Below are 12,330 nucleotides of genomic sequence, written 5' to 3' on the forward strand. Positions count from 1 at the left end.
AAACAGAAACAGCCTTGAACAACTGATCAGTCAATGTAAGAGTCCAGAAATTCACAGAAAAGTTTTAGTTTTCCTAGAAAATGAAGCAAGAAAACTCTTCTGGGTCAAAACTGATTACAGGAAATCTTGTTTCCCCAGCAGATTAACTTTTTCTTTAAAAGTCTCAGAATTATTTAGACAATCCTTTTAACTTGGATGGCCACCAAATGTTACACTGCCTGAGAAAAAGAGTAGGAAGAAAGCTGGAATTTTAATTCCAGAAATAATGGATTACAGCAGCTTTGTATTTTATGGCCTAAATCATGCAAAATCCCTGGGACATAACAAAATAGGAAAATACATTTTAGGCATTTTCAAGGTGTAACTTTGGGGATCACAGCACATGGGATAAAGCTTCATGTGTTAGTGCTGTGATCCCAAACTAGAGGGCACTCTGCAGCTGCAAGTGCAACTTCCATAATGGATAAAGTAATGAAGTCCCACTGTTTGTGCCAAATAAAAATCCTTTTTGTGGTCAGGTATTAACCCTGGTGCCCTGACCGACTGCTGACCTCTGTTAATCTGCTTGAGTCCTGCAGGACCAGGGTAAGTCACCTCTCTGGGCACCTGCTGGTCAGTGGGACAGTGGGACAGGGAACCTGCTCCACATCACTGGGAGTCACTTCTTCCTAATTAATCTATCTATGGACTGTGGTTTTTTTTTTTTTTAAAAAAAGGTAAAAACTAGGGTGACTGTGGAAAAATCCAATTATTTCTATGTTTTCAATTGCCATAAAAGAGATTTCTCAAAATTCAGCCTTCCCAGATTTCCGTTTTACTGCTGCAACCAAAGATTAGGACATTTATGTAACAGAGCAACTTCAAAAGAATCCATAGTAAGTGTATTAGGTGGAATTAGTACTGTGTTAGATTTCACCTGAGCCACTGCACTTGGCAACACTCAGCCTTTATGAATTCATAGGATTAAAACCAAATCTAAAAGAAAAGAAAGAGGCTTCTCGTCAGAGACTTGGAAATTGCTCCTGCTGCATTTCTCAGCTGACTCATCTCTTGAACAGCAAAAGGAAATTTTGAGCATTTTAGCAAACATGAAGCTTCCTGCTTAAATAAAACCAGTGTGATCTCTGGAAGCTTCAGTGCACACCAAATCCTCAGAAAACGAATTAAATGGAGATTGCAGCCAGAGAAATTTGTGTGTGTCCTAAGCCCCTTTCTTATTGCAATCACTCTGTTAGCCTGAATTAAATATTCAAATATTCAGCTGCTCTCCAGGGCTAGCTAAGATTTCCTTCCCTCACGCATGCTTCGAATGAAGAAGAGCACCATGAAACGTGCAGCGTGCTCTGCCCACAATCTGCTCTGGCCTCGGCTGACGCGAGCCGAGCTCGGGCGGGCCCGGGGCTGGGAAGGGGAATCATGCCAAGGAAAAAGCAGCTTACGAGTCCTGTGCGGCTGGGCTTGCTGCTTACGGAGGAGGCCACCGAGCTCAGCGAGCTCAGGGAGGAGGCGCTGGGGCTGCGCTTCAGGGCCGTGGGCGTGGGCAGCACCTTGCGCACCGCGGGCTTGGCCTTGGCCGGCGTCGTGGAGGGGAAGCCGATCTTGGTCACCTTGTGCACCGGGGCGAACAGGCCGTACTTGGGCTGGCACTGGAAATACCTTCCGAGGGCAAAGCAAGCAGAGGAGAGCAGGAATTAACTTCTTTTCATGTACATGGAGAATTCTAGATCAGGAGTATCATCCACATTGGACCGCAATTCGATTTAACACTAGGTTTGGAAAAGGGACTTTGAGAGGCTGAAACAGCATGAAACAGCATCAAACTTTGGAAATTCAGAGTTAACACTACAGCTCTAGTTCCTAAAAAATTCCATTCAGATTCAGTTTTACATCCACAGCTTTCCCCTTCATCACATTCCTCTAAGCTGCCAACAGATGTGATGGCTGACAGTTAAAAATAGAAATCAGATTTTAATTAAATCAAGTAGTTTTATATTTTATTACATACATACCATTTATGCATATTTGATGATACAGAACACATATCTTTGGTTAAATATAGACAAAAACCACTTATAATTTTAAGCTGTGATCACCTATGTTAAGGTGAGACAATCTTTGTAAATCCTATTTTTAATGAGGTAAAAGACTATTCCTTATGGCAAATGAGAATGAAAGTTAAATTGTAATGCTATTTAATGCCTTCTGATTGAGACTTATTGGAGGGAGCAGCTACACTGCTCCCATCTCTACCAGGAGGCAACTGCTGGAACAGGAGCTTCCAGCTCCTGGGATGCTGGAAGATTTCCCTTAACTACAACCACTGGATATCCAGAGATTTTCATAACTGAGCATTCCTTCCAAGCTGAGAAATCAAACAGGCATTTGAAAGAAGGAAACTGTGTTTTCCATTACCAGGCTATGAATAAAATTCACATGGGAGGAGAGATCAGCTCATCCCACGAATGTGAGAGAAGTGTTGGCATGAGAGAATTCAAACCATTGCACACCAACCCTCCCCACCACCAGCAGATGAGGCAGGTTTAGAGCCTCCCTCCTGATTGAAAATTTCATGGCAGATATAAAAAGCCAGAAGAGAATACAGATAAAAATCTCAAAAAGTAAACGTGGGGACGGACTGACCTCGTGCCAGCAACAGCTCCATCATTCTTTCCCAGGGGTTCGTCCAGCTCTACTCCACACCATTCTCCTTTAGCAAAGTCAGTTTCTCCCAAAAAACGCACCACTCCAGCTTTTGTTCCTCCAACCTAAAGCAGTAATGCATTTAATGCATTTCCAAAATAAAATACCAAATTCAGTGAAGAAGCTTTTGGCATAACCATGTTCACAAAGCACATGAATAACATAACCAGTTCTTATTTCAAACTATGCAATTCTTTGTCTATGAGTTTGTTTTAATGTTGAACAAATAGTGACCTTCACAACCAAAAATATATTTAACAAGACACAGTATAACCAATGTTCTGAATGCAGTAGATTTTGCAGAGTTTCACATAAATTTCTACCAGCAGAATAGGATTTATAAGGTCTGTTTACTTCTTATTCTAATTCTGTGAAGAAAAATAAAAGAAATTAAATGAGGAAAAAATCCTTTCATATTTTCTCCAAGGAATAATTCAGATAAACTACATAGTACAGCCCTCTTGTATTTAAAAGAACTGATATAAAGCATGATACAGAGCACTTGAAAAAACTGTAGATATAACTAGCTATTTGAATCCTTGGGGAGGGGAGAACCATTTTATCTTTCCTTCACTTTCAAGAATAAAAAATACCCAGCCCAAACACTCCTAAACGAAAGCCTAGAAAGCAGTGGCTTTCAAACGTATAATATTAAATATTTACAGCCACTCCAATTACTTGCAATGTCTGTGAGGTACAGCTTTTCCTAATACCCAGGGGATGGAAGAATTAAATTAAGCGAAGAAGGAAAAGGTGTTGCATGGCTGACACTTGCCAGGAAGAGCCACAGGATTCCTGCAGTTCAGGAAGACAATATGTTGTGCCCTAAATTTGTGCAAATCTGTTCAGCCTGCATCCAGCATTGTGAGAACACAGACATGGTGATGGAAAGCTCTTCAAGAGATTCACAGAACTCCACATGGAAAAAGCAGCAATGGTTTGAAAATGTCCACCTGTGTTTTTCAGCAAACGTTGTACAACCAGGAATATTGTGAGACCTTGGCAGAGAGCTTGAATGAAACTTCCTATTAAAGACTATGATTCTTCTTTTTAAATCAACTAAAATGTAAATTAGTATTTCATTTAATTTTTACAGCAAACATTCTATTTCTTGGGGGAGCTTCCCAGGATTACCAGAGAAGAATGAGCTCCTCATGCTGTAAATTAAGGTGCATGATGACAGCACATGAGAGAATTCACATTATTCCAGTTGGGAAGAGCTCATTCATGAGGTCACCTGTGAGGAACTGAGGACTTTACATGTCCACAAAGTCCCAAGCCAGTGCCCAGGAGCTGCCACACACATTTGTGCTCCAGCATCTGGCAAGATGAGGCTTCAGCTGATGAGAAAAAATAGTCCTAATCCACACAAACCTCAGAAAAACAGGGAGAATAATGAACTTGTTTTGATATTATTCAAGTTTATATTATTATTATTCAAGTGAGAAAGGGGGCAGAGGCATCTCTTGTCCTCATTTAAGGTGGCAGCCCCTTCTCTGCCATTAGAAGCAATTCTGGAACAACTGCAGGTCACCTTCAGATCCTGGCAAATTATTACTCTCCAAGGAATAAAAACACACAAAGTTTACAGTTATCATGACCCAGCCTAATATAGTAACTCTGGTATTTGGTGCTCTTGGCAGAGAACACACAAACAAGCACTAGGACTGGCTTAGAAAAAAAGAATTGTAACCACCAAGAGTTACAGAGAATCCAGATCTCTGGCACAGTGGTGAGGAGGGAATACATAACATTGATGAAGTATTTTCTCTTAAATGAAGAGTTATGTTATTCACCCTCAGACATTAGCTACTTTTTCTAGAGGGTAAATATCTTAGGTACAAACATAAAAATAAATTTTAACTGCACTATCAATCCATATGAGTTCCAAGTTGTCCTCCTTAATCCTTTTCTAGCAAGTTTGGGTAGGGGTTTTTGTCTCTTTAGGTTTGTCTTGTTTTGTTTGGCAGTTTTTCTTTACAGATAAATTTGGAACATATCTTTAAGTGAAAAGACTGCTCTGGTTAGAAGCTGTTTCCCCACTCAATTTTGTTGTTTTCTACATGAAAAAACAGAGTTAAATCAAAAGAGGCTCTAGAAACCCATTTAAGGAATTAAACAGGAAAACTAGAACAATGGCCTAGATAAGGAGCATCCCTTCAAAGACAAGAGTCAGATTTGGGGCTGCACAGAGAGATTCCTCAGTTGAACCCATGAGCCAGGCAATGGAATTGTTTTCCTGTTTTGTGGTGTGTGTGTCCATGGTAATTTTTTAAAACAAACCCAAATTAATTACCTAAACACAGCCACCCACCACCTTCCCATAGGAAGGTGAGTGAGGTAAGTGAGGTAAGAGGTGTCTGAAGCACTGTGGTGGAACAGAACAACTCCAAGCAAGGATTCCTAGGGACAGGAAAAACTGCTGCAATCTGTTCCCTCCAACTCACACAGCAAATCAGCCTCTAGAGAATTCTGGCTCTGGGATAATGCAGATGAAACCTGGGTACAGAATATTCCTCCTTTTCTGTTTCATACCTTGGCCCTGCTCATCTTCCATGTTTATGTAAAGAATGTGAAGGGTTTATTTTGAAGAGACCACATTCAAACCACAATCTGGCAGACACAACCTGAAGGAATCTGGCAGTGCCCAGAGCCCCCTGGACCTGCTCCAGCCCCTGCAGTGCTCGTGACCCACGGCCTGGTGGGAGCCAGCAAATGCAGGAATTCAGATCCCAGAACAGATGGGGCTGCTCAACACGAGATTCCCGGGAGAAGCAGCAAAGTGACTCGTCTTGTAACCATGGTACCTGGGTTATTTTAAACAGGACTCAAGGGAGAATGCCAAAGAATTCCTGCTTTTTACCAAAGCCAGTCCAGCTTCTTCAAATAACCAGCTACTACATCTCTCTGCACATTCTGTGTGTCCTTACAAGAGTAGGTATTGGAGCACCCTATGGCTGTAAAGTGCTCAGAGAATCAGTGAAGGTCTATATGAGCAGTTTTGCTCCATTTTAAGCAAAAGCTTCCTAAATTTCAGCTTTAATGTCAGGTCAGCCCTCATTTATAAAGCCTGAGACAAGTGAAGGCTTCCAATCATTCACAGACATCTCTCCCAAAAAGAGTATTTATCTCCAGCTGCAATTAGTATTTGCAAGTGACAACACCTGCCTTGAGAAGAGAATAATAATAATAATTTATTTCCTTGGTAGTATAATGTGAGGTGTTACTGTACAAGACAGTGTGGTAAAGGCTTTTCATTATAAAAGTTGCTATAAGTATACAGATTTAATAATGCCATAAATGGAAAGATCCTGACATGATTAAACTCAGCTGTTCCAACCACTATGAAAAAAAGAATTGTACTTACAGAGTATAGCATCTGTTACAGAAAAATTATTTTTTAAAATTGTGAGAATTACAGCAAAAAAAAAGGTAAAAAACCCAACCCCAAAACACAAAACTAGCTGCATTTGCCAGCAGATCTACTTCCCAGTACTGCATGAAGGACTAAAATAAAAAATGTCAATTTCTAAAAGAAACAGGGGAAAAAATTATTACAAGGTTTCTGAAAGTTCTATGAAAAAATAGAGCACTACCAAAAAGACAGTTTTCCATGACCTTCTTTCATGCTAAGGCAGGTCACTAAATAATGGATAGAGAAAAGAACTGCCAGACCTTTTCTCAGTCAGTTCCCACACTCAATGGAGTCAAGCTGTAAAATACAAAGCTGTAATACTCCAGAGAATCTAGGTTAGACTACAGGTCATGGTGAGGTGAGGAATTTTGCTTGGAACTCTCTAGAGTTATGTCAAATGCCTGCAAAAAGCTATTAAATTCCATTTATCCAATTATACCTGAGCTTACATTAATTTGCTTCCAGGTAAAGTGAAATAGCAAAACGGGTTTGGTAACCTGAAGTGGTTAAAAACCTCCTGGTGTGAGGACAGGGGGACAAACACGTCAGACCTTGTGAGAACCTTTGTGGAGCCACGTTTGCAAAGATAAGGAGAAGCAGGAAACAAATAAACCAGTGTTACCAGGGGGGAAAGAGAGAGATGCTCTAAAAAATGAGTGTGATTTGAGCAGTGCTGCTGGAAAAGAGGACAGGCAGGGTCTGAACGTTGTCTGTGTTAACAATATCACTTATTCAGGCCTGCCCAGAGGATGTAAAAGGTGAATAAAAACTGCTCTGTCTCCCCTTCTGCCTGAGCATGAGCTTGTGGTGAGTCCTGAAAGCATCACTTAGATATTTCTGCATTTTCAGGTCAATTCAGCACCACAGCACTTGGAAAAGCACAACTCATCCAGCCTTTGAAACACCTGGGATCCACTAATCAGGTTCTAATCAGAATCATCTTCCTCTTGTTTCTCCAAATTTAGCAGAACTGTTTCCAGCTGGCAACAGAAATTGTGTTTAATTGATTTGTTCACCCCTTCAAGGCCAGAGGGGACAAAGGGATCATCTCCTCTGGTTCTCATGGAACAGGTCTTTACATTTCACCCACTTCCATGTGTAATTAACCCTGTAACTGTACTGAGCTAATTTCCGTGGGGATGTTTTTGGAGCAGAGCTGATATCCATCAGGAAACACGCTGCCACTGACGGGCTGTTTTCATACTTAATCACTCCATTGTTCAAACATATTTAAATTTCAAATAAACCAAATTTCACTGTGGCCTCTGGCCACTGGCTCTCATGCTTTGTTTTGGAAGATTACAGAGCTCTGCAGCATCCACCATGCAGGTGCACACACAAGTTTTAAGCAAGACACCACAATTTTTCCCTTTGAATATTGGCATCTTAAATTCTTAAAATCTTTCATTGCAAGATACTTTCTCTTGCTTGAGTCATCTTCCAGCTGTGTTCTGAATTCCTGCTGAATGCCAATGGGATTTTCAAATAACTAAGGATGTAAATATACTGAGTTCTTAAATCTATCAATGAAGTCAAGTGCTAATCTTGAAGCTATACTGTTAGACAGTATTCAGGATTTTAAAATAATAATAATCCCACCACATAACTCCATAATGGCATTTTCTCTATTAAATCGATAGTTTTAGAGAAGGAAGCAAAAGTGTTTGACAAAACTTCCATGTTTTGGTTTGTAAACATTTGCTTGCTCTGTCAGTTATTGCCTGCCTTTTTTGCTGACATATTAGACATATTGATATTTGCTTTAGACTATCTTATTTCCCTTTAAAAATACCTACACAACATCCAGCACTGGATCAAAGAACAAAACTCCCAAACTTTAAACTGGCCTCCATATTCAGATTTTTCAACCCAGCAATTCTGTGAGTAACAGGATTAATGATGGCAGTTTTTCTGTGGCATTGGATGTTATGGGTGAGTGACTTCACTCCCTAAAAATGCAAGAGTGACTTCTGATGTTTCCACTGATGAGAACAGAATTCAGACAAGCCTTAATCATGTGGATTCTGTGATGTGTAAAGTTCTGTGAAGGCAAACTGCAGCTTTTCCAGAACTGGTGGGCAGAGTCTCCACCTTCTATTGGGCTGTTTCCATGGAACTTGGAAGAATTTGCTTTGAAACCTCTCCACTTTTACCCAATTTGGTTGCAGTAAAATTGAAAAGTTCAAAAGCAAGGCCAAAGTGGGCAAAAAACCTCATGTGCAATAAGATACTCACACACTGTGCTACCACCCAATCCTTCACTTCCAGAGAAAATAGTTAAGTAACTAAAACTGACAGGCTATTGAGGTTCAATTCATTCATCCAACTCAAAGGAAACAACAAAAAAAAAAACAACAAACAAACCCTAACAGCAATTCCATACTACAAAAGCCACATGTGAATTCATCACCACCACAAAAAAAAAAAAGCAAAACTAAAATAAGTAAATAAGCTGTTCTTTCTCCCATCCTGTGTTGAAATGACTGAGGACAACGTGTTCCTGGATATTCCCCCTTGGGAAGGCAGGGAGAGGGAAAGGGAGCCAGGGAATCCATACACAAAAATGGAATCAACTACTACCAAAGTATGTGGGGAGTCACCAGTCCCTGCCATTACAGGCCAGGAACTCACATGCAATTTGAAGTTAAATAAGGAGTTGCCAAAACAGAGTGACTCAGACACAACTCAAGCCTTCCTCTAAGATAAATTTAACACCTTAGCTGTGAGCAGATAGCTAATGCCACGTCCTGAAAAATGCTTAAAAGTAACATTAAAAGAAAGCAGAGGTTTGCACAAGGAAAATCACCCAGATGATGAATTTAAGGCAAAGCCTTTGGATACCACATCCCTCATATATTTTCTCATGTGTATTTCATGCTGTAGCAGCCACTTAGTAAACTAATCTACATCATACATTACAGGAGCCAAAGTACTGTGCCTAAGTAGACATACATAAATACAAGAATTACTTTCATCCTTGACTTAACAAGATAAAGCCATCAAAATACCTCACAGTCACCTCAGCTCAATAATAAATCACAAGTGTGACTGAGCAGTTAAAATTGTCACATTTGATGGAGGAGGCTCCAGAGAAGAACCCCAGGAGAGCACAAACCATTCATATGTTCCCAACTTTCAAATGTTTCTTCCTTTTTCATCCCTGTATGCATTGTGCCAGATATTTTTGCACTGTTTTAACTGTAACACCACCAATGAATATTTGATATTTCATTATATTTCATTTAACAGTTAAATATTATCGTAGACTTTTAAACAGACTAAGCTCAGAGGTGTATTTTCTATTCAGAAAGTTGTAAAATCCAGAAAAAGAAAGCCTTAAAAACACCACAATGACAATGCTAAAGGGAGAAACTCCTTGCCACGTGTGAGGTTTCTTTTTCTCTTGGTTGCTTTCCAGAGCCCTGGAATGCAACCAGTTGACAGCCCTACCTCATGTTTACTTGCAGATAGGTTACATGGGTGGAAACAAATCTGACAATAATCTCCTATCAGCCCCTGCCTGTTCCAGCACCAAAGACCTTGGGAATAAACAACAAAGCACGGAATAACTTATAGCCAGCTCTGTAAAACATGGAATAAAGAGAAATGAGATGTCACTCATGCACAGGAAGAACTTTGCAAAAAGGCCACATCAGCACATGCCTGTAAATTGAGTTTGCATCTTTTTGTGAACATATGGACGGAGGCCGAGTTCCAGCTTTACAGCTCAGCCTCAGAAGCAGCAGATTTGGCAGACTGTGATGAAGCTGTAACTGGTTAAATGAATGAAAGCACTTTAATCCCTTGAGAAGGCTAAGGCCCCTTAGGTTGATAAGATTTTTATTTATTTATTTAAAATACAGCATCTGGTCCCTTCAGGGAAAAGCTGATGACGCTGTCAAAGCTGCTTCAACTTTTGGTGTGGACAACAGTTGTCACATAAAGCAGATTCCTCTCTTTTATTAACAAGTTGGCTTTGTTTTGGTTGGGTAATTCAGGGGGGTTTGTTTGTTTGTTTTTAAAATCAACTTTGCATTGGGCTCTTAAGAAATCCTAAGTGTGCAACACCAGGGCAAACAGGTTTTCTGGCCACAACTCAAGCAGGAAACCCAAACTGGCTGAGCCTGAAAGTAATTTGTTTTCTGAATTGGTTTTCTGTTGTTCTTTCCCCATCTGGGTTAGCACCGAGCACGGCACTTCCACTGGCACTTCTTGCACAGGAATTCTTATTCAGAGCAGGTTCAAATGCTGAAGCTGGAGCCTGATTTTCAGCAGAAAAATCAGCTGCAGTTCTGGCATTGTGTCATTAACCCCAGAAAGGCTGGATGAGGGCAGCAAAGGAAGTGCAGATTTCCACATCAATTTTCCACATCAATTCAGTAACACAGAATTGTGTTACTGAATCCCCAAATACAAGATCAGGCTGTCCAGAGTTAATGTTCTAACTGTTAAATCACATCCAGATTCCAGACCATACATCATATGTTAAGAATGGAAAATATACCTAATACACAGTTATTTGGATTGCTCTCTGCGTTAATAATTCTTCTTTGTTTCTTCTACTTTTATCCAGTAAAAGACACAACAGTGCACCAAATGAAAAGCTGAATAGTGAATCACACATAATACATCACAACTCTTTAATATATCTAACTTATCTACCTATATTTTCAACATTACCAAATATTATCACGAGGTATTGTTGGTTTATTGTTAGTGAAAGGAAAATAGAGGTCAAGCTTGCTGAATAGGGCTCAGATACACTGGGATTTGAGGGAGATATATTTATCATGAGAGACTCCCGAGACAGCAGAGCACAGGGTGCTGTTTCAATTAATCATCTTTGAGGAGTAAACTACAGATATCTAAAGGTCCTTTTCCACTAGAGTATCCATTTAGGGTGATAATACTTCAGTGAATACTAGGGTATTCACTCAGTTTGATTTGCTTTGACTCCTCTGGAATCTCAAGAAAGAGAACTTCTAAGACAACAGGACAATGGGAATTTCTCCACAATTATTATATTTCCCTTACGGGCATTGATGTCTACCATGAGTTATTTTTCTGATGTTTACAACTCAATTTAATGGCCTGGAAATGTCTTCTTCAAATTGAGGGGAAAACCAAGGAAAGGTTGCAGCTGATTGTTGTAAGTATTTTTCTGCAGGCACCCACAGCTGACATATCCAATACCTCGAAGCACTGTTTGTTTTGATGTCAATGTCTTTTTAATATCCAAGGTCTTTTGGGAAAAGAGGTTTTACTGCCCCCTGAAAAAGCAAGGCTGCTAGTTTTGTCTCTTTTTTTCTCTGTTCAGCAAAACCTCACATGAGATGCTCCAAGCAAGCCTGGTTTTGAGAATACACAGGTGATCACCTCACAGCTCTACATGGTTTTTGTAGTGGAATTTATTTTCTCTGGCATTTCTTTTCTCTGTTTTGGTTTTTGGTTTTTTTTTTTTCCTCTGGAAATTTTCTTTCTTTTAATTCTCTGGAAATTTTCTTTAACTCTGAATAAGTGTCCCAAGCAATCTATATGTAACAACTATTCTTCCTAATGTTATCTGAATTAAGGAAATATCTGTAGAGTACCTGTGTTCATAGGCAAATAAATCAGGGATACATTTGCTTGAAGCTTCTTTTATTATTAACCCTTTATATTCTGAAGATATTAGTTCTCCTGTAGAAGTTTGGGAGGGGTCTCATATGAGATCACTTAGCATTTGCTAATTCTAACTTAAAGTGTACAAAAGACTGGTGAAACCACCAGAGATCAAAGGAATAAGAAAAAAAGCCTAAGGCATCTTTCCTCTCCACACAAAACAATACAGGCCATGCACTGTATTAATCACCTCCTCAAGACTTCTGTGCTCCTACCAACCTTTAATCAAACCACCTCATCCCAGCACCGCTGAGGCAGCAGTTTGCTGGGACAATGCAGAAGCAAATGTGAGGAGTGACAGCCTCTTTTCCTGGAGAGGAGCAGTATTAACATCTCTGCAGGAATTAGACAATGTTCCAAAAAAGCTGAGCTGCTGGGAAAGCCTGAAATTGAACTTTACATTTCAGGTTCAAACTTGTGCCCAATTTGCATCTGTGTAACAAAAAGTTGCGATGTGAATTAGTAAACACTGGTGGAATGGCCTCTTGTTCCTTGCTAATCCAGACTGTGCAGACAAAAAGAGGGGTAAGATTTTACCTTTTTTTGTTGAAGTT

General features: G+C 39.9%; 1 protein-coding gene across 7 annotated transcripts in view; it reads right to left on the reverse strand.

Moving 5' to 3' along the window:
• The window catches only part of CLIP1 (CAP-Gly domain containing linker protein 1), a 60,765-nt gene that overhangs the window by 33,807 nt on the left and 14,628 nt on the right, over window positions 1-12,330 (reverse strand). For all 7 annotated transcript variants that reach the window (XM_019008369.2, XM_019008368.2, XM_015644145.2 and 4 more), the window contains exons 4-5: window positions 2,641-2,765; window positions 1,440-1,656 (exon numbers count right to left, since the gene is read on the reverse strand). In XM_019008369.2, coding sequence (XP_018863914.1) covers window positions 1,440-1,656; window positions 2,641-2,765 — 342 coding nt within the window. The remainder of the gene's footprint in view (window positions 1-1,439; window positions 1,657-2,640; window positions 2,766-12,330) is intronic.

This window comes from Parus major, chromosome 15 (genome assembly GCF_001522545.3).
Source record: "Parus major isolate Abel chromosome 15, Parus_major1.1, whole genome shotgun sequence".
Lineage (NCBI taxonomy): Eukaryota > Metazoa > Chordata > Aves > Passeriformes > Paridae > Parus > Parus major.